This window comes from Chionomys nivalis, chromosome 2 (genome assembly GCF_950005125.1).
Source record: "Chionomys nivalis chromosome 2, mChiNiv1.1, whole genome shotgun sequence".
Lineage (NCBI taxonomy): Eukaryota > Metazoa > Chordata > Mammalia > Rodentia > Cricetidae > Chionomys > Chionomys nivalis.
In genome coordinates this window covers 60,628,407-60,651,841 of record NC_080087.1, presented here as the reverse complement: position 1 = coordinate 60,651,841, position 23,435 = coordinate 60,628,407, and the positions used below count along the sequence as shown (strand labels likewise).

General features: G+C 39.3%; 1 protein-coding gene and 1 pseudogene across 5 annotated transcripts in view; both read right to left on the bottom strand.

The window, feature by feature from the left end:
• Hace1 (HECT domain and ankyrin repeat containing E3 ubiquitin protein ligase 1) overlaps positions 1-23,435 on the bottom strand; it is a 106,482-nt gene that overhangs the window by 6,289 nt on the left and 76,758 nt on the right. For all 5 annotated transcript variants that reach the window (XM_057761696.1, XM_057761697.1, XM_057761699.1 and 2 more), the window contains 3 exons: positions 15,764-15,895; positions 9,079-9,177; positions 8,730-8,800 (listed from right to left, as the gene is read on the bottom strand). In XM_057761696.1, coding sequence (XP_057617679.1) covers positions 8,730-8,800; positions 9,079-9,177; positions 15,764-15,895 — 302 coding nt within the window. The remainder of the gene's footprint in view (positions 1-8,729; positions 8,801-9,078; positions 9,178-15,763; positions 15,896-23,435) is intronic.
• LOC130862472 (protein YIF1A-like) lies at positions 21,108-22,651 on the bottom strand (annotated as a pseudogene).

Sequence of the window (23,435 nt, the reverse complement as noted above, 5' to 3'; positions counted from 1 at the left end):
CAATAAAATAACCCAGAAATATGCTCCTCCAATTATCAAGTAGTCATTTTTGAAAAGAATGCCAAGAACATGCAATAGGCATGCAGGAGACCACTGTTTAAGTCTCAGAACTGTACATAACCAGGTACAGTGGCTGAAATCCCAGTTCTCGGAATCAGGAAGTCCAAGGTTATTATTACCTACACCGTGAGTTCAAATGTAACCTGGTCTCCTTGAAAACCTATCTCAATATCCCCTCTCACCCTTCAAAAATCTTCAATGGGGAAAAGTGTGCACTCAACAAGGTGTGTTGGGACAGCTGGATTATTTGCTGTAATAATTTTAGTTGAAGTTAGACTATTATTTATACCTCATTGAAAAATTAGCTAAAGACAGATTAAAGACTATAAAAAAACATGATTAGAAAATACAGAGGAACATCCGCTGGGAGTAGGAGCAGGTAAGGACTGATACTCACAATCCCTAAAGAATGCCTAACAACAAAACCCAGATAAGATACACACATGGGCTAATGAACCCAATAAAAAAATGGGGCACTGATCTGAACAGAGAATTCTCAACAGAAGAAATTCAAATGGCCAAAAGACACCTAAGGTCATGCTCAACCTCCTTAGCGATAAGGGAAATGCAAATTAAAACAACTTTGAGATACCATCTTACACCTGTCAGAATGGCTAAAATCAAGAACACCAATGATAGCCTTTGCTGGAGAGGTTGTGGAGAAAGAGGCACACTCATTCATTGCTGGTGGGAATGCAAACTTGTGCAACCACTTTGGAAATCAGTGTGGCGATTTCTCAGGAAATTTGGGATCAACCTACCCCAAGATCCAGTAATACCACTATTGGGAATATACCCAAGAGATGCCACATCAAATGACAAAAGTATCTGTTCAACTATGTTCATAGCAGCATTGTTTGTAATAGCCAAAACCTGGAAACAACCTAGATGCCCTTCAATGGAGGAATGGATGAAGAAAGTGTGGAATATATACATATTAGAGTACTACTCAGCAGTAAAAAACAATGACTTCTCGAATTTTGCGTGCAAATGGATGGAAATAGAAAACACTATCCTGAGTGAGGTATCCCAGACTCAAAAAGAGGAACATGGGATGTACTCACTCATAATCGGTTTCTAGCCATAAAATAAAAGACATTAAGCATATAATGTGTGATCCTATAGAAGCTAAATAAGAAAGTGAACCCAAAGAAAATCATATAGTCATCCGCATGGAGAGGGGGAAGTAGACAAGATTCCAGGGCAAAAACTGGGAACTTGCGGGTGAGGTGGCATGGGGCAAAGGGGAAATGGGATGAGAAATATGAGAAGGGGAGGATGGGAGGAGCTCGGAGGATTGGGATGGTTGGGATATAGGAAGGATGGATACGGGAGCAGCCAAGTATATATCCTATCTAAGGGAGCCATCTTAGGGTTGGCAAGAGACTTGACTCTTGAGGGGTTCGCAGGTGTCCAGGAATATGTCCCCAGCTGGTACCTTGGGCAACTAAGGAGAGGGAACCTGAAATGACCCTATCCTATACTGATGAATATCTTGCATATCACCTTAGAACCTTCATCTGGCGATGGATCGAGGTAGAGTCTCAATTTGGAGCAACGGTCTGAGCTCTTAAGGTCCAAATGAGGAGCAGAAGGAGGGAGAACATGAGCAAAAAATCAGGACCACGAGGGATGCACCCACCCACTGTGACAGTGGAACTGATTTATTGGGAGCCCACCAAGGCCAGCTGGTCTGGGACTGAATAAGCATGGGTTGATTCCAGACTCTCTGAGCATGGCGGTCAATGAAGACTGATGAGAAGCCAAGGACAATGGCACTAGGTTTCGATCCTAATACATGAACTGGCTTTGTGGGAGCTTAGCCTGTTTGGATGCTCACCTTTCTGGACGTAGATAGAAGGACCTTGGTCTTCCCGCAGGGCAGGGAATTTGGACTGCTCTTCAGTATCGAGAGGGAGGGGGAATGGAGTGGGGGGAGGAGAAGAGGAGTGGGGATAGGGGGAGGGAAGTGGGGGGAGGGCAATATTTGGGAGGAGGGGAGGGAAATGGGAAATGGGGAGCAGGTGGAAATTTTAATTAAAAAAGAATAAAAATAAATAAATAAGTAAAAAAAAAAAAAGATACACACATGGCCAGTTTAGCACGAGAGAAATTCAGCATCATTAATCTTTAGGGAGATGGAAATCCAAGCTCAGTTCACACTCAATAAGGTGATCATGTACATTTTAAACAAAGTATTAGTAAAAATGGGGAGAACTAGCCAGTGACAACAGTTCAGAGCCTGTAAGAAATAATACAAGTCCTCAAAATTATACACAGAAGCACAGAGGTGGGGATGGAACTCAGCTGGTAGGGTGCTTGTTTAGCATGTGTAAAGCTCTGAGTTAGATCCAGAACTACAGAAAACTAAGCATGAGGTGCATGCCTGCATTCACAGCACTCAAGAGGTAGAGACAGGAAGATCAAGACTTCATGGTCGCCACCCTTGGATACACTGGATCAACAGTTTTTAATAGGCAAACTTTCAGTTCAGGACCAGAAGAAAAGAACCAGGAGAGGAACAGTAGTTATAAGTATAAATAATGTACTTAATGAGAAAAGTACACACCTAAAAGCAGCTGATATAGTCATTTTTATTGTGCATTTTATAATTCACACACAAACTCTGGAAAATGTGCATAAGGATGTTCTATTCCAAGTCAGCAATAGGGAAAATGGCTTACTAATGTTAAAGAATTCCTAAACATTTCCAGTTTTCATTTCTAGCTGGGAAGTAGATCGATTGCTATTAAATGCCATAGTGATGAAATCTCTATGCTTCTTTACTAAACAAAGAAGTACTGAAAGACTCCTGGGCCAAGGCTGGTGGCGCAGGCCTGTTACCACAGTTACTCTAGAGGCTAAGGCTTGAGCTAGAAGGAGCTCAAGAGCAGCCTGGGTAACTTGGCAAGACTCTACTTTAAAAAGTAAAGACTGTCAGCCAGGCAAATGGGACACACCTTTAATCCCAGCACTCAGGAGGCAGATGGATCTCTGTGAGTTTGAGGCCAGTCTGGTCTACATAGTGAGTTCTAGACCAACCAAGACTATATAGAGAGACTCTGTCTCAAAAACAAAACAACAAAACCAGAGACTCTCTAGTTGGGAACTGACTGGCCACGGTGGCCACGCTGGACTGGAAATCAATCGGGCAGATGATGTTCACTCTCCTTACTGCCCCCACTTCCAATTCCCCAGTCTTACCCAACCCCACAGCAGACCACCTGCAGGGGCTGTCCTCTCTGACTCCACTCCTGGGGAACTCAGTCCTGTGGACCCTACTAGCACCTCCTTCTAGCCCATTCTTTTCCACCAGCCCCAATGGCTAAAAAAATCATGCTACCAGGAACCTTCAGTGCCAACACCTGGCAGGAAATCAAAAGGACTCCTTACCATCTAACTCACAACCGCCACACTATCCTAAAATGTAAAGAGGGCAACAGAAAACAGGACCAAAACACCCACCCCCAAAAAGCCAAGACCAAATATCAACAGCTAGAATTACAATTATCCCAAATCCAGGTGCCTAGACACCAATATAAAAACACAATTAGTAACAGGCAGGGCAGTATGTCTCAACCAGAACCCAGCAACCCTACAACATTTGGACCTGAGGATTGTAAGGAAGCACAAGACAAGGACTTTAAAATAGGTATTATGAATATGTTCAAGGACCTGAAAAGGGAAATAAAAAAACCCTTAATGAAGTCTAAGATAACACAAACAGAATGAAATGATGAAAACAGCTCAGGACACGAAGGTAGAAATAGAATCACTAAAGAAAACCCAAACTGAGGGGAAAGTGAAAAGGAAAAAATTAGGAAGTCAAACAAAAATGTCACTTTATCAAGACAAAAGGAAAAAATAAGTGCTCTCACTATCCTTACATAAATTGTACCATGGCATTTCAATACCTGAATAAAAACTCCAAGGTCCTTTACACAACTAAACTATGAAAGACAAATTAAACAAAAAGCAGGCTAAAGATGCAGCTCAATGCAAGGCTGCCTTGCACTCAGCAGTGAGTCCTGAGGTCATTCACGGGCATAAATGCATAAATGAGTATGAGAAGACCTCCCACGAGGAGTACTAATCAAATTGAGGGCTAAAATCAATAAAACAGAAACAAAGAAAACAATAAAAGAGTCAATGAAAAATAGAGTAGGTTTTTTGAGAAAATTAACAAGATAGATAAAACCTTTATCCAAACCAGATGGTTTTCAGTTCAGAATTCTACCAGAATTTCAAAGAGCTAATACCAATACTCCTCATACAACAGAAACAGAAAAAACATTGCCAAATTCTTTTTATGAGGCTACAGGTACCGATACCCAAACCACACAAAGAGGCAAGAAAGAAAGAAAATTACAGACCAATCTCCCTCATGAACATTGATACAAAAATACTCAATAAAATACTGGCAAACTGAATCCAAGAACACATCCAAAAAAATAAAAAATAAATCTACCATGATCAGCTAGGCTTTATACCAGAGATGCAGAGATGGTTCAACATATAAAAATTTGTCAAGGTAACCGACCATATAAACAAACTGAAAGAAAGAAAAAAAAAAACAAAAAACCATGATCATCTCTTTAGATGCTGAAAAGCCTTCGACAAAATTCCACACCCCTTCATGATAAAGGTCTTGGAGAGATCAAGGACAAAAGTAATATACTTAAACATAATAAAAGCAATATACAGCAAGCGGGAGAAAATCAAAGTGGTTCCACTAAAATTAGGAACAGGACAAGATTCTCCACTCTCTCCATAGAAGACTGTCCACCACAATATAGAACTTGAAGTTCTGGCTAGAGCAGTAAGACAATAAAAGGAGATCACAGGGATACAAATAGGAAAAGGAAAAAAGTCAAACTTCTTCTATTTGCAGATGATACAATAGTATAAGTGACCCCCAAAATTCTACCAGGAAACTCCTGCAGTTGATAAACACCTTCAGTGAATTGGCTGGATACAAAATTAACTACAAAAAAAATAAATCAGTAGTCCTCCTCTATACAAGTTATAAACAGGCTGAGAAAGAAATCAGGAAAACAACATCTTTTACAATAGCCACAAATAACATAAAACATCTTGGGGTGACTCAAACAAGTGAAAGGCACGTATGACAAGAACTTCAGGTCTTTGAAGAGAAAGAAACTGAAGAAGATAACAGAAAATGGAAAGATTTCCTATGGTTATGGCTCAGTAGGACTAACAGTAAAAATAGTAATCTTACCAATGCAATCCCCATCAAAATTCCAACACAATTCTTAACAGACCTTGAAAAGAAAAATACTCAACTTCAAATGGAAAAACGAAAAACCCAGGATAGCAAAACCTATCCTGTACAATAAAGGAACTTCCAGAGGTATCACCATCCCTGACTTCAAGCTCTCCTATAGAGTTATAGTAATAAAAACAGCAGGGTATTGGCATAAAAACAGACAAATGTATCAATGGAATCTAAATGAAGACCCTGATATTAATCCACAAACCTAGGAACACCTGATTTTTTAAAAAGAAGCCAAAATCATACAGTGGAAAAAAGAAAGCATTTTCAACAAATGGTGCTGACATAATTGGATTTCAGCATGTAGAAGAATGCAAATAGATAGAGCCATATCTATCGCCCTGTACAAAACTCAAGTCCAAGTGGATCAAAGAACCTGATAGAAGAAGAGAAAGGGGAAAGTAATCTTGAATGCATTGGCACAGGAGGTAACTTCCTGAATATAACATCAGTATCACAGACACTGGGATTGACAAGTAATAAAAGGGACCTCCTGAAACTGAAAAGCTTCTGTAAGGCAAAGGTCACTGTCAAAAAGACAAAACAACAGCCTACAGAATGGGAAAAGATCTTCATCAACCTGACATATGACAGAGGGCTGATTTCCAAAATGTATAAAGAACTCAAGAAACTAGATATCAAAACACAAAATAATTCATTTTTTAAAGGGGGGGGTAAAGATCTAAACAGAGAATTCTCAACAGAATGGTCAATCACTTAAAGAATTGTTTGTCGGGCAGTGATGGTGCACGCCTTCAATCCCAGCACAAAGGGAGGCAGAGGCAGGGGGATCTCCTTGAGTTTGAGGCCAGCCTGGTCTACAGAGTGTGTTCCAGGACAGCCAAAGCTACACAAAGAAACCCTGTCTTGAAAAAATAAATAAGTAAATAAATAAATAAATAAATAAATAAATAAATAAATAAATAAAAACAGAAATGAAACTAAAGAACTGTTCAACATTCTTAGCCATCAGGGAAATACAAATCAAAATGACTTAATCAAAACAAATGACAGCCTATGTTGGAGAGGATGTAGAGCACAAGGGAAACACACCTCTGTGAGAGTGCAAACTTGCACAGCCACTTTGGAAATCAATTTGGTAGCTTCTTAGAAAATCAATCAATATACCTCAGGACCCAGAGTAATACCACTCTTGGTTGGGCATATACCCAAAGGATGCTCAATCATACCACAGGGACACTTGCTCAACTATGCTCATAAAAGCATTATTTGTAATAGCTAGAACCTGGAAACAACCTACATGGCCCTCAACAGAGGGATGGCTAAAGAAAACATTTACACAATGGAGTATCACTCAGCAGTAAAAACAATAACATCATGACATTTGCAAGCAAATAGACGGCACTAAAAACCATTCTGAATGAGGTGGTCCAGACCTAGAAAGACAAAGATGGTATAGAGTCACTTGTAAGTGGATATTAGGTGTAAAGGTCAACCAGGCTACAATCCACAGCTCCAGAGAGGTTACATGGAGAGTCCAAAGAGGGAAGCATGAATTTCCCTGGGAAGGGGAAATAGAAGAGATTTCCTCAGTAAACTGGGGATGGGAGTGGAAAGAGGGGAGGACGGGAGACTGGGAGGATGGGAACATGAGGGATCAGGTTGGAATGGTGAGGGTGAGACAGACGGGAGAGTAATGAAAGAGATGTCTTTATAGGGGGCATTTAGGGGCTAGGGAGAAATCTGAAAAAGAATAATTAATAAAATTAAAATTTTTAAAAGGGGGGAATATAAAAATTAAACAGCTAATAAAAAATGTAGATGAGGGTGGGGAGGTGGCTCAATTGATAAAGTGCTTGCTGCGTAACCATGAGGACCAAAGTCCAGATTCTCAGCATTCACATAGCAGCAGGGCACAGTGGCCCTGCTGCAATCCTGGTACTGCGGAACTCCTGAACTCACTGCCCGGCAGTGGCCCTGGGCTCACTGAGAAAGCACACACAAAGAACGAGGGGAAGAACAGTAAAAGAGGCTGCCTTCTGATCTCCACACACGCATGCTGGTGAGATGGGTGTCCGTACAAGTAAGTGCACACAACACACACACATATCTACACTACACGTATATAAGTACTTTATTCTCAGTACTTATATGAGAATAAAGTACTTATATAAAGTACTGATAATAAAGGATACCAACATAAATATTAGCTAGTTATCTTTAGGGACTGAGATTAGAGGTGACCAGGTTGTTTATTTTTTTCTGTTTTGTTATCTGTATAAATTATCTAACCTTAAATATAATGCTTGTTTTAATTATTCATATCTCTGAATATTTCGTAGCACCTCAAGAGGCAAAAAAAAAATTAACAAAGCTTTCTTTCCTATCTTTAGTCTATAATCTGTCAAAAGTCATGTCTTACTAATTTAATAAAACCCAATGACAGAATGACTCCAACTACTTTCAAAAGAGCGTGAAAAAGATGGATCAGCGTGGCTACCTTTGGATGGTGAGGTTACCTAGTGGGAACTTCATTTTTTTTTTCATGTTCTCCATTTTTCAAATTGTCTAAAATAGTTGTATAGTACTTTTAAAATAATAATGGTCTTTTTAAAAAATACATATATACTATATAGATTCACACTTATGCTGGTTGTTTGGGTTTTTTTCAATTTTACACAACATTGAATCATCTATAAAGAGGGAACTACAAATAAGAAAATGCCTCTACCAAACTGGCCTGTAGGCAAGTCTGTGGGGTATTTTCTTGATTATTGATTGATGTGGTAAAGCATAGCCCCCTGTGGGGGTAGGACGGCAGTACTGGGTTGTACAGGAAAGCAGTCTGAGAGAGCCATGTGAAGTAAGCCAATATGCAGCAACCACTCCATAGCCTCTGCATCAGCTCCTGTCTCCAGATTCATGCCCTCTTTTAGTTCCCGTACTTGCTTCCTTCAGTGATGGACTACAACGTAGAAATATAAGCCAAATAAACCTTTCCTCCCCAACTGCTTCCGGGGCATGGTATTTTGTCACATATAAACAGAAATCTAGTTCATTCTATAATCAGGTTTTATTAAATTAGTAAAATACAAACTAAGACAGTGTATATGAGAGAGATTATGTGTATATTCAAGTGTGACCACACAAATGAATGCCTTTATTATCAAACCAATCAAAAACATAAAGTATATTAAAAATTCAAGTTTCTGAAATATATTAAAGATTTAGCAGTACTATAAATGTTTTCTATTTTCAATACATAAACAATCATTTGTTTAATACCTAAAGTATGGACAGAGAGGCAAGAAACAAATTCAGAGTACTGATTATTCAGTTTGGTTGTTTTTCTCTGTGATTACTCTCTTGGTCATACAATAAATTTTCTCAGTGTTATCATAAAAGCACTTCTTACCTGCCAGTAACAAACTGCAAGAGAAGAACTCGCTCTTCTTGAGTGATGTCTTCCACAACTTCCCAGAACCACTGCCAAGAATAACCACAATTCAGCTCACATTTCAGAGCAAATGGAGACTTATTAGAAACAGAGACCATGCAATATTCATAAAGCGCATTTCATTTTCTGAAACTCATTTATCAAAGATGATTTCACACAAGATTTTCATATGCAATATCCCCCAAAGAAGAATTTATGCAAAATCTTTATTTTGTTAATGGATGTGGATTCCCATCCAATAGAACTGAAGAGCTTACAAAATTAAAGGGCAAACTTAACTTCATTCTAAGCTCCAGAGGGGAGTTACCTGAATGACTGGATCTTCTCTTTCATAGCCACTTGTGTATTCTGTATTTTTAATCCAATCATTCACATCAATTTCTGGCATGCCAGAAAGCAGTAGCTCCTTCGGGAAAGAGGAAAAATATTTCATTAATCTTCTTTGGGGGAAAAAAAGTCATCCCATTTAAATAGTAAGTTTGCCTTAATTAGAAACTAATCCCATATAAAGCTGGTTTATTTCTGTGACAGTTCCTACATGTCATCAATAATAAGCACTACATAAGGAAGAATCCTCCATGGCTATATTTCAAATGTGACATGAGGGGATGGACCCACTTTGATACAATCTAAAACATAAAAAGAATGATAGCTTGTATATTTACAGCAAATATATACAACCAAAATTTCTGTGTACATCAAAGTGGCAAATATTCCCTCTAGTTCACTTTATTTTGATTTTAGTATTCTTTACAAATATGTTAAATTCCACCAGATCATTTTCTCGACATGAAAGTGACACTAAAAGCCTGAATATTAAGCAAATGAAAAGTTTATCAATAAATAATCTTTTTTATTTAAAGGATTTAGGCTCATATGAATTTTATTTTGGAGTAATTCAGATCGTTTGAAGTCAATGCTCCCCAAGGTAATTAAAAAAAAAAATCAGCATTTTCTAGTGACTTTGTTTGCAGTGGATCATAGGCACGGATCAAAGGGGCCTTGTATGTACTAGGCAAGCACTCAACCACGAAGCAACATTCTCAGTCCTAAGTATCTGATTGGCTTTTTCCCAAGATCATCAAACATACAAATCTACATCATATAACTAAAGTTATATCAAGAAAGTAAGTGTTGCAAGGGGAAAGGGAACCAGGAGAGCATCTGTGTATCTGAACTGCCCATGTTTCACAGCACAAAACCACACAGTGAGGGAGGGAATGACTTCACAGTGACAACTCACAATAACTAGGGCGCATATGCTCTAGCAAAGCTAACCCAAGGCTACGTGTGAGACCTTGAGGAGTTTTGAATTCTATTCAGTAGGTCAGTAAGAGTCTCCCTTTTCCATGCTTTCCGTATGAAACTGGATTTTCTTCATACACTTCAACCAAATAATGACGTGCAGCTAATCATAGCATAAGCAGATATGAGAATCTAATGGTATATTTAGTCAGGCATCACAAATTTATAAAAATAGGGACACTTTTCTCACTATTTTTGTGCTGTTCTTGGAATAGTTTTCATTTCTAAATGTTACTTATGTTAACATAATTAATAAAGCACTTCTCAATTCTAATTTAATCTCAAATGCAGCAACTATCCACTGGAATAATAGCCCTCTTCTGTAAGAGATCAATCACCCCAAGACCATATGATTTCGAACTGTTGGTGCGTATCTGCAGTACTCTTTGTCAGCTGCAGGAGTGGCTCTTTTTAGCGCTCCTGACACACTCTAGGCTCCTCTCTGCAGACTGGCTCTGTTCCTTACTATCTTCAGTGAAGAGCTTGGCCACTGAGAAGCAGGTCGGCCCACAAGTAAGGAGATCTCTGTTCTTGTCTTACTTTGGCACTATCGTTTTATAGTAACCCCAACTCTAAACTGTAACTGGTGCCACAGAGCATCTGCTTGGCAATTCACTCTCACAAAGGGCCCTGCTCTACAATTCTTCCCCCTGCCTCTTTTGACAGTAGCCATAACAAAGGCTTCCGACCACTGCCAGAACTTTATGCTGTATAAATACTGCTGCAACCATCCCTTTATTAAGATTTCTTTACTTGAACCACCTGAGAAAACTTGGTTCCCTGCTAGACTAACACAGATCTGCAAAAGAACATGGGGATGAATTTTACATGTTTCTTACAATTCATGAGTTTAATCATCTTCCCTTTCAAACTAAAGATAAGCTTTTATTATCATTATTCTTTCATAATTATGAATAAAATTTCAAAACAATTATGAAATTATGAAATAATTATTGCAACTGTACTCTTAAAAAATTGGAAATCTTTTATATCACATTTGTTATAATTTAAGGAGAGAAAAAACACCTTTTTTTTTGAGACAGAGTCTCACTGTATATACCAGACTGATCTGAAAATCACAAAAATCCACTGGCCTCTTGTCTCCATGCAAGAATTAAAGGCAGCATGGGGTTTGTTTTTTGTTTTGTTTTTACACACTTAGTAAGCATTGGTTACTTATCTTATTGTCAGAACACTGTCCAAGAAGGGAGCTATGTATAGAGATTTCTTCAAGCCCACAGATTTGTTCTTGGCATGTATTTTCATGTCCTTCCCAGGTATTAGCAGAAAGGAGTGATTTTTACTTCAGACTGTCCGTTACAACTGGCTATTGTTAATTTGTTTATATGCCTCTACAGAAAAGTTTTTTGCTGGGCTGGAGAGATGGCTCAATGGTTAAGAGCATTGCCTGCTCTTCCAAAGGTCCTGAGTTCAATTCCCAGCAACCACATGGTGGCTCACAACCATCTGTAAAGAGGTCTGGCGCCCTCTTCTGGCCTTCAGGCATACACACAGACAGAATATTGTATAATAAATAAATATAAAATAAAAAAAAAGAGAAAAGTTTTTTGCTGCATGTGGCTTGTCCATGCAAACTGCCCACCACATGTGAGCTGTGATTGCACCCTTGACTCATGTGACCCCTCTTAACCAGAATACAAATTGCTTGATGCTCTGAATAAAGTTGGCAATTGCATGAGACTTTATCCACCTTGTTTATGGTCTCCATTCTCCCAGGTCCCACCACCTCTATAGTGATGGCATTTAATGATTTACTTATTTTTTAATTTCTTATAACAAACTAAAGAAAAAGTTAAGGTGACAATAAATAAAAATTCACAAGAAAAAGTACATATAGTAAAAAATACTGTAAGTTTCAATTAATTTATTTCTTTTTTTAAATTTGAGACTTTTTGAGGGTTTTTTTTTTTTTTTGCAGTGGGAGAGGGAGTAAGGGGGATGGGATGAGACAGGGTCTTAGAGTGTAGTCCGAGCTAATCTTAAACTAAGATCTGCTTGCCTCTGTCCTGAGTGTAGGGATAAAAAGGCATGTACCACCACACCTAGGCAATAGTGTATTTTTAATACAATAAAAGAATTAAACATTTTAAGATACAACAAAGTGGCCTATACCTGTAATCCTAGCTCTTTGGAGGTGGCAGCACGATGATTTAGAAGTTCAAAGACATCCTCAGCCAAGCAAGTTAAAGGCCAGCATGGGCTACATGAAACCCTGTCTTCAAGCACAAATAAACTAAAAATGTGTGTGAATACTCATAGATGCACAAACAAATGTTACAACTAGATGTCATCTACAAATTATAGAGGCTACACTAGTAAGACATGCGTTACAGAAATTAGATTGCCTAGAATTCCCATGACTTGGTGTTTGGATATTCTGGTATTATAGATGGAGCACAATATGGGAAGACAACCACTCAGACATTTGGCATGAGTCTTCTAAGTGGAACTGTGTTACCTATGCTTCAATCTGACAATCATCTCCTTACTGGGACCTCCACCCACAGAGACTGACGATAGCACACTGTAGCCACTATATGCCTTCTCCTCACTAAAATACAGAATCAAATCTGGATCCTTAAGTAGGTACACAAGAGTGTAAAAACTTTCCTTTCTTGGTGTAGCAGAGGCCTGCTCTATGATAATAACTCCATGTACACAGAACATATGCACATACTCTCATAAAGAGAAACTACACTCTTTATAGTATGACTAGTTAAAATAGTAAACTGTAAAGACCCTGTCAATATGTAAGAGTGTAAAGACAAAAGGAAACTGACATAATAAAATACTATTCAGTGAATTATCATTATGTGCAACAATATGTATGATTCTCACAAAAAGGGGGGGCTGAGGTGTTTGTTTGTTTCATTTATTTTCAAAATAGGTAAACCTGCCAAACCCAACATAACAAGCAACATTTGGGTACACTTGGCCAAAGTCTCAAGAAAATAAGATGGGGAAATGGGTATTGGGAGGTAGCAGAAAAGCAATGGACATTCCAAACAGCTAGAAGAGAAGGCACACTCAGGGCAACAGCAACAAGAAAAGATGGAAAATTCTTCCCTTGGGGCTAGGTTCTTAGCTCTCCTGTCAACAAAGCAAAAGCACACCAGAAGCATGACAACACAGATCAACAGGAGTACAGAACACATGTTCAAACACTGACTGACACACAGACATTCTCCTCAGCAGTCCACTGAACTTAGTCTCTAAGATAGGTCATATATTAGGACACAAAGCAAAACACAACAAATACATACAAAACTAAATTAACTTCTTGCATTCTATTTGAACACAATAGAATAAAGCAGCAAGGGAAACTATACAAATTCAGGGAGATTAAATGACATACTACTAAATAATTAATGACTCATTAAAGAAATCAAGAAAAAAAACTTTCTAGAATTCAAGGAAAATGAACAGGCAGCACACCAAAACCTACAGGATAAAATGAAAGATGAGATGTTCACAGCTATAAATACCTGCACTTAAAACAGAAATTTGGAGAGACAGCTGAGCAGGTAAAAGCACCTGCCACCACACCTCATGACCTGATTAGATCCCAGAAGCCCACATGGCCAAAGAAGAGAATCAACTATCACAAGTTGTCTTCTGACCTCTACATGTACCCACATGCATGCCATAGCAAGCTCATAGACACACAGACAGGCAAACACATACACACATAATTTTTAAAGTTAAAAATAATAAAAAAAAAACAGGTCTCAAATCATGGCAGATATTACCGAAATAGAAACTTTAAAAATACAAGAAATCAATGAAACAAAGAGCTGATTCTTGGAAAATATAAACAAAATTAAAATCTTTTGGCAAAACTAAGATTCAAGCTTATAAAATCAGAGAGGAAATAAAAGTCATTATAACAGTTACCAATAAAATCCATAAAATCGTAGACACTGCTAGTATTCAAGCATCTGTACTGGTCTGACCTTGTGGTTGATAGGACACATCCTCAGCTGTAGCCACTAAGAGCACCGCCTATGCACATTCACTATGTTCCCTTTTAAAAGAGCCCTGCCCACCTCCCACCTCTCTCTCTCTCTCTCCCTCTATCTGTTTGACCCTTTTTTCTTCTCTCCTGCTACTCCTGTCCCCAGAGACCAGTCTCCCCTTTGCCCACTCACTTTCCCCCAATAAAAAACCTCTCCACCTGAGCTCTGTCACATGGCGTCTTTTTCTCGAGTACCTCTTTTTAAAATTGCAGACATACCTTAAAAACGTATTACACTAAATTGGATAATCTAGAAGAAATAGAGAAATTTCTAGACACATGACTTACCAAAGTTAAAACAAATGAGATAAAGAATTTAAAAAATCTATAGCAAGCAATAATATGAAAAAAATAATTAAAAATCACCCAAGGAAAAAAATGTCAAGCCTAGATGGATTCTCTGCAGAATTCTCCCATGTTGTAAAGATCTAACACCTTGTCCAGTTATTCCACTGCAAAGGCCCTAATTTTGGCCCAATCTGTTTTTATGTCTTTCCTTCCTAGTCTGCCAAGATGTGAACAAGCATCCTTAACAGCGCTACTGCCACAGCCAGGAGCTTGCTCTGTGCCTTCCCCACCATAATGAAATACACACACACACACACACACACACATACACACCTTCAAACCACGAACAATTACACCTACACCCTTCCTTCCTTAAGCTTCTCTCTGTCAGACACTCGTCACAGCAATAAGAGAAGTAACTACTACAGCAGCTATGCTCTTTAAAATACTGTGCAGGGCTGGAGAGATGGTTCAGTGGTTAAGAGCACTGGATGCTCTTCCAGAGGACCTAGTTTCAATTCCCAGAACCCACATGGTCACACACAACTGTTTGGAACTCCAGTTCCAAGGTATCTGGTATGCTCACACAGACATGCATGTAGGCAAAACACAAATACACATAAAATACTGTGTCTTTTTAAGGTTTTAGACAATTCAGAGTTTGAAAGTAATTTATTAACAACAAAAGAAAACAGACACAATTTAGACATAAATAATACAAAGTGTAAATTCTATTAGGTCACAGTAGAAGGCAGGCAAACCAAAGAACAAAACAAAATACCCATTGAGGACTTGAGCAAAAAAAGGAAACCACAAAGCGGGTAGAAATGAAGGATTTTAAAATTATATATATGCAATGGTAAACACATAAACATTAAAATTAAAATGCACACATTTTAATAAGAAAGTAGAGAAGATACACAAATACAATAAGAAAAGTTCAATTTTACAATTTCAGAAGTGATGTGGACTCCATCGCTTCTGGAAAGACAGGCCTTCCACATCTTTCATGTCAAAGACATTAAAAACTTATTTCATTTTTCTCTTTATCCTACCTTACCACAACTCACATTAAAGAACTGTTAATATTGTTATTCAGCTTAAGTGAAGCAAAACCACATATCTGCTTACAAATTTTCTAAGCATATATTCTAAACAATAATGCTTCATTAAATAAACCCCAATCAGTACTCCGAAATTACTTCTGCTTTCATTTTCTCCGGTTTGGGGATAAAACTCCTTTCTTGTATGTTAGGCAAGGGTTCTACCAGTAGGTTGGATCCTTACCCCTCATAGTATTTCTGAATTACATTAAATGAAGTAGTGCTCTACCATAACAAGAAAAAAACATGTTCTTCCTTACCAATTCATACTCATCAAACAGTTGTATGAGGGACGGTGGGATGAACATATGAAAACCTTGTAAAAAAGCATTGATCTGAGGCTGAATGGCTCTTGTCATTCGAAGTTCAGTAACAAGCTGGACATACTCCGCCTATAAAAAAGGGTTTTGTATGAACACATTTTAAATTTCATAGTTAAGCCAGTACTGATACAGCTGTTTTTCATGTAAAAGACAAAGGTTTAGAATTAACTTGGCACCAATACTCACCCCTTAGCAAGCCAGGAAACACATTCACTAGCCATCATCAGGCCCAAACCTTTGCAACTATCTCCTGCATCCCATGCATAAGCACTCTCAGTCTGGCTCTGCTGTAGCAACTCCACTGTAGCACAACAACAGATTATTGTATATGTCATCCCCATTCCTGTCTGCACCCTGACCTGCTGTTCTCCACCCCCCGCCACAGGGGACTGAGATGTACAGATTACATATATTAAAGTCATATTGCTCTTCTCCTTACTGACTTCCTGGAAGTTGAAAATAAAATCCAAATATACTTCTAGTTTTTAAGGCCAATCTTGACTCTACCTTGGTGCTAACAGCACCCCATTTCACTCCTGTTTTCTTGGGCTTATGGCTATTCCTCAAAGGCAACCTGCTTAGGTCTCAGTGTCTTTATACTTCCAGTTCTTTGGAGGAAAATATCTCACTGGAATGCTGCATCTCTAAAATCAAAGGGTTTCTTTACCAGCACATATTCCAAGATGCAAAAAGAAAGGAGCTGCTACCTTATGTTCAATAACAGGCAAAAACAAATGCATATATCTATCAAATACATTTTATGCATACTTTGAATCTGGCTAATTTTACTGTAGCCAATCCAATTCTCAGTTAAAACAGCTTATTTAAAACTGTGCAAGTGGCCCACGCCTTTAATTCCAGCAGTTCAGAGGCAGAGGAAGGTAGACATCTGAGTTCAAGATCAGCTTGGCGTACAGCACAAGTTCCAGGACAGCCAGGGATGTACAGAGAAGCCCTGCCTTGAAAAACCAAAACCAAAATTAAACAAACAAAAAAGCTTACTTTATCTACTTTTTAATTTTTTTTTACTTTCATTTTCTTTTTCTTTTGAAATAAGTCTCATCATGTAGCTTAGGAATATCTTACACTTAGAGTCCTCCTGCTTCAATTTCCTAAACATTAGAATTATACTGAATTTTATCTTAAGGAACATTTTTCCTCATAGGAAGTAAGCTCACTTAAAATTCAGCAAGTAATAAAAAATGTGTTTGGCACAGAATTATCATGTGTACATAAAATCTATCAAATGTTAGATCTTTTTTTTTTTTTAATGCTTCTAAGTCAGACTCCATTGAGTTAAAAACAACAGCACAAAGCTCCACATATTTCTCACCCGCCAGGATGAGGAAAGCCTGCTGTGATGATGACTGCGGACCACTGGGAGGAGGGACCTAACTGAGAATGTCTCCAACAGGTAGGTAAGTCTGAGGGGCACTTCCTTGATTAGCGACTGATGTGGGAAGGTCCAGCCAACTGTGAGAGGAGTCACTCCTGGGCTACTGGTCCTGGGTTGTAGAAGAGGCAGGCTGAGCAAGCGGTGGGGAACAAGCCAGTAAACAGCCTTCCTCTGTGGTTTCTACATCAGCTGCTGCCTCCAGCATCCTGCTCTGTTTGTCTTCTATAACAGCCCACGATAAAAGGCAGATGGCCCTTTCCTCCCCAAGTCGCTTTGGTTTGTCCCTCAGCAGCAGCCAGCAAACTGAGATGCCTGCTTCTCTTTCCTTCTACTGTTCTGGCACTAGTCTCATACTGTTTTGTTAAGGCCTGAGCCAGAATGTTACATACAAGTGCACACTAGGAATTCTCCATAGCTCTGAAACTACAGACCAATCACCTTTTAGTGTATGTCTGCTCTCACTAAAACTTTTCACGGAATTATGAACACTTTCCAGACCCATTCAATATTTATACCATTAATAAGCTTAAGGTACAGGAACGCTGAAGAAAAGGAGGTAGAAAAAGTCTATGAGTCAGAGAGAACCAAGGATACCAGGAGAACAAGATCCTTTAAATCAACTGAGCAAAGCTCAGAGGAACTCACAGAGACTGAAACGGCATGCACAGGGCCTGCGCAGGTCTGCACCAGATCCTCCATGTACGTATTCTAGCTTTCAGTGTAGTATATTCATGGGATTCCTGAGTGAGAAAACGAGTGGGCCTCTGATTCTTGGGCCTATTCTTGGGGCTCTTTTCCTTCTGTTGGTTTGCCTTGTCCAAATTCAATGTAATGGTTTTTGTTTTATCTTAATTTATTATGTTTTTTCAGTAGATTTTTTTATTACTTTATAAATAATACTAATCAAAATTTCCACTTCCTCCCTTCTTCCCACTTCCTTCCCTCTCCCCTACTCACCTTCCCTCCTCCCCCTCCAGTCCTAAGAGAGGGCAGGGTACCCATCCAGGCTTAGGAAGGTATGCATCCAAACAGAATAGGATTCCAAACAGCCAGTACATGCAGTAGAGACAAATCCCAGTGCCATTATCATTGGCTTCTCAGTCTGCCCCCATTGTCAGCCACTTTCAGAGGGTCCAGTTTGATCCCATGCTATCATGTTCTGTTATTTCTTAGAAGCCTGTTCTTTTCTAATGAGAGACAGAAAGGGAGGAACTTGCTGTGCAAATATGAAGACCTGATCCCAGCACTCAGGTGAAGAAGCCGAGCCTGGCCTCACACAGGTCTGTAACCCACAGTACTGCGGGGGAGTCAGACAGAAGGATCACTGGGGCTAGCTCCTGGTTCAGTAGGAGACCCTGTCTCGGGGACTAGGACATCCACACACACATACTCCACACACATACATGTACATACACAGTATCTATCCACACATACACCAAAAATCTTAATGGGAAGCATTCTGCACTGCTCAGCTGAACTCAACCTATTTTAGCTGTATTCCACATCTATCAGAATAGTACATAGTCCTACTATCTCCACATATTGTCTTTAAATTAATTCTTGCAATTATACTTCTCTCTCTTCACATTTTCTTCTATTCCTCCTAATATGGTTTTCCACATTTACTTCAGTATCTAGACCATAATTACCAGATGTTGATTTGTGAATATCAGCTTTCTTCATATCCTAATTTTCACACTAAAGTCAAATGAGTTTTGGTTATTATTTTTCTGTAGAATAAGATGCTAGCACCACTAATTCTTATGACTTAACTAATAGAAACTGCATTGATTAAAAAACCCCAACTGCTTCTAATTTTTTTCCTTACCTCTTTATAAGGAGTACATCTTCAAATAAAATAGCAAACATCAACATTTCTTAACAACTATTACTTCAAAGACCCACTACTACTGCACACTAACATTCCAGCTGGAACTCAGGAGCCTCCTGTCTTTCCCTTGTGAATGTTAGTATCAATTTTAAGACAAGGGAACTAGATGTGCTACATTTTAAAGATTTTATATCTTAGTCAGATGTCACAGCATACACCTGCAATGCTAGCACTGAAGAGAGGCTGGGGCATGAGGACTATCACAGCTTGAGACCAACCTGGTCCCCACACAGAGTTCAAGGCTAGTCTATAATACATCAGAAGATTCTAAGTGAATGAGAACAGTTCCCATAGGCTCATATATTTCAATGTTTGTTCTGCAGTTGGTGGACTATTTAGAAAGGATTAGGAGGTGTTGTCTTGTTGAAGAAGTGTGTCACTGGGGATAGGCCTTGAGGTTTCAAAAGTCCAAGCTATTCCCAGCTTACACACACAGAGACACAAATGCACGATCGTGTGCACACACACATACACAGTTTCTCTCTTTCTCTCCCTCCCCTTCAACTGCAGATCAGGTTGCAGTTATTACTCCAGTCCAATGTCTGCCTGTCTGATGCCATGATCTCTGCAATGATGATCATGGACTCTAACCCTTTGAAACTGAAAACCAGGTACCAATTAAATGTTTTCTTTTATAAATTGCCTTGGTCGTGTATCTCTTCATAGCAACAAAAAAGAAACTAAGACACTATCTCAAAAACAAGGAGAGAATTATTAACATACTAATGGCTGATTAATGTTATTAACAGCTACTACCAATCCTGATCATTACAAAACTCTGTAATCAACAAATACCTTATTACCATGGTATTCCAACTTTATATGAAACCACAATGAGTGGTCCCCCTCAAAATGAACATATTATCATTTATAATTATTTATCTATCACTTTCCTTTTGCTCTAGCTTTCAAAAGACATAAAAATAAAATCACTAATAAAACAAACATTTTTAAAATCTAAACAAAAGTCATGTTAGAATGGAAGGGGCTGCTAGGAGGGGCACATAAACAGAGCGAAAGAGCACAGAGTTGATGAAAGGCTCTTTCCACTTCGTCATGTTACATGTATCTGAAAGGAGTGGGGGTCTACTCACCAGATACAGTATTCATTTAGAATCATGTTTCATGTTTACAGTTTTTTGCTGACATGCAATCACTGAGTTAACAAAGATTTTATGATTTCAACACTCTGAATTGAGTATAGATGTTCAGGGCAAACTCAAACAGTAAATGTCATGCAAGGCAGACAACCCTACAGTTAGAGAGGGCTCGGAGGATGGAAGCACGTAGAGTGCAAGCCTGACAGCCTGAGCTCAATCTCTGGAACGCACACAACGCTGGAAGGAGAGAACCACTCCACAGCTGTCCTCTAACCTCCACACATGCCCCATGGCAGGTGTACATTCCTACAGGTACATCACATACACAATTGTAAAAGATAACTCGATTCGGGAAATAACCAGGCTAGCTAAAAGGTAAACAATTACATTTTTATTTATTATAAGGGGAAGACTCACAAAACCAGAATGAGAAGTCCAAGCTCAACTGTACAGCGAGGGCACCACAGAGAGAGAGAGAGCAACCTGGGCTGTGCACCCCTTTTCTCCAGGTCCCAGAAAGCCACACCCTAACTTGGTCCCACCTCTTAAAGATAATTGGTTAACAAGGCTTCCCCATCACACAATAATAAGTTTAATTTTTCATTCACTAAGCTCATATACATTTAAAAACATAAGCAGATTACTACTTTCTTTTTTTTATATTTCTATTTACAATTTAACAGGACTTGACTCATTATATTTTTTAAAAAATTGAGTTCTTCAACTCAATTACTGTTTCACACAGGATGAAGGCCACTGGACTTGAACTTCTGAGGTCTAGGCTTTGGCACCACATTGCCATTCATTCTTCCTTTTTTTTTTTTTTTCTTTTTCTTTTTTCAAGGAAACCAAATCTTCAATATATGGAAAACTCAGTGCCACCTGAGGCCAGGGTCACCAGACCAGGTGCAAGGTCAGCCAGTATATGATGAGGGGCTGAAAGGCAGCCACTCCCAGGGTCAGGTAGAGCTGGAGACACTGCTGAGGGGCTAGGCCCCCATGACATCCAGAACCCAAGTGTGGTCCACATGGGATGCACAATAAAGTACATGAGCGCAGATGATGTCCAGGCCAGGGCCACACAGCAGCCATAGCTATGGAAGAGCAACAGTATAAGCATACTAAGGATTACCTCCACATGTAACCACTACAGGCCAAGACATGAAAGGTACTCAGTTCACTGCATACAGTCGCCAGGTGCAGGTCCAGAAGCAGGACCAGTACCACCAGTAACACCCATACCAGTGCTATGCTTGCACAAAGGCCCAACACCTCTGGGGAGAACTGCTATGGGATGATTTGATTGCACTGTGACACTCTGGGACTGTTAAATAAATAACAGTTACATAAAGTTTACCTTGAATCAAGGGGGCAGAGCCTGTGATTAGCTGACCTGAACTAGTTACAGAGAAGTCAGCAATTTGGACAGAGAAAAAACACAGGAAGCGAAGGGTGGGGACTACAGTTTGAGCTCTCTTGGCTCTGGGAGGAGGGAAGAGATATGTCTCTTGTAGTATCTCCAGCCAAAAACCAAGGTCAGCTAGTTGCTACTTAATCTCTCTATGTAGCAGATTTTCACCCTAGTCTTTCACTCCCAAGTCTTATTGACAGAACAAAAGAGACTTAATTTAAACCTACATATTGCGAGCTCGGCAGAGTAGTGGCTGGAGAACTGAAAGCCCTGCCAAGCTACAGTCTAAGTGGCTAGCGGGGTGTTAACTTCAGGCCCCACCTGAAGATGATAATTCAAATAGCAGTAGATTCATGTGCAGCTGCTAAGCTGACAGAAAAACAGAGAACTTTTTCTGAATGTCCAGTGTCATCCCAGCCAACAGCACATATGTGATGACATAGAATCAGGAGCATTGACGTCTTTCTGTGAGGGCAGAAACACATCATGACTGTATTGCATTTTCTAGTTCTGATATGTATAGCTGGAGACAAATAAACTTAGCTTCTTGGTTACATGGGCTGTGTCCACAGGAGAAAAAAGAAACAAAACAAAACAAAACAAAAAAAAAAACTAGAGTTTGTTCACAGACACAAAAGTGTGCAACTCTTGGTACACTATCTCCTTTCCTTGAGTTGCTATAGAGCTGCCACAGGCCACAGCTATATGCAGCCATTGGGTCTCCAGACATGTGGTTGACACTGAAGACTACATCAGCTCCTAGGCTGAGTATCCTCCTGGTAGGCTGGAATAGCGACCACGCATATCATCAAAGAGTGGAAGAGGAGCTGGAGCTGCCCTGGTCCTGTGCTTGGAACCGTGGTCTCCAAATCCTGAGTTCACCAAGACAGACACTCTACTCAAGGGCTAGCTGCATGAGTCGGGGGTTCGAACACTACTGAAAAAGCTTCTCTTGCCCAGCACTGACTGAAATTACCCAATCGCCCAACACACCCCAGAACTGGCTGCCTGGGGCTGCCATATTCATGGCTTTAGGCTTCTATGTCCTTATGTATAAAGTCACTTGGAAGACTAAAAATATCTGTAAGTTTGAGTGAATAAAATCTCTGCTCCCAATTTTATTTCCAATAACTAAACTTGATCGTTTTGTGTAAGTATAAAATATAAAGTCTAAAGTTTTCAATTCACAATTATGTAAAACTAAGAACATATTTTATAAACCACTATCTAAAACAATTTTTGCCTTTTTCACTTAACAAAAATGTTAATAAGATACTCTATCATTATCCCAATTTAATAGAATAGAATATTAAAGTCAATGAGTTTTAAAATGTGACCATGATTGACAAAGAAAAATTCCTTGCTCAATGCAAGGAATGTGATGTTTCCCCTCAAGTTGTAGCCAAGCATACCGTTGAGACCTGTTTTCAGTACAAGCTATTGAAATTGCTCTTGATTTGATGTAAGCCTCTATAGCTGAAGACAAGGCAAACATTCATCATTGGGCATGGAGAAATCAACATGGTACTAACCAGGAAGCTTCCTTCTTGCTAGTTAGCTTTCACAGAACTAGTAGGTGCTAAGTAGAAGGTGCTCCTGGGAGGTAAGAGCCATCAATAGTCTATCTCAGCCCTGAACCCTGTGGGCTGTAATAACGACCAACATGACAAGATCTGCTAATGGGTACAAGACTAGCTCATATGTCAGGGGTAGCCAACCACTTCCTGACTGTAGTTAATTAAGGTCCACTCCACAGTACAGCCTCGTGCTGTAAGTCTAGCAGAGGACCCATGGTTGGGGAGCTCAGAAGC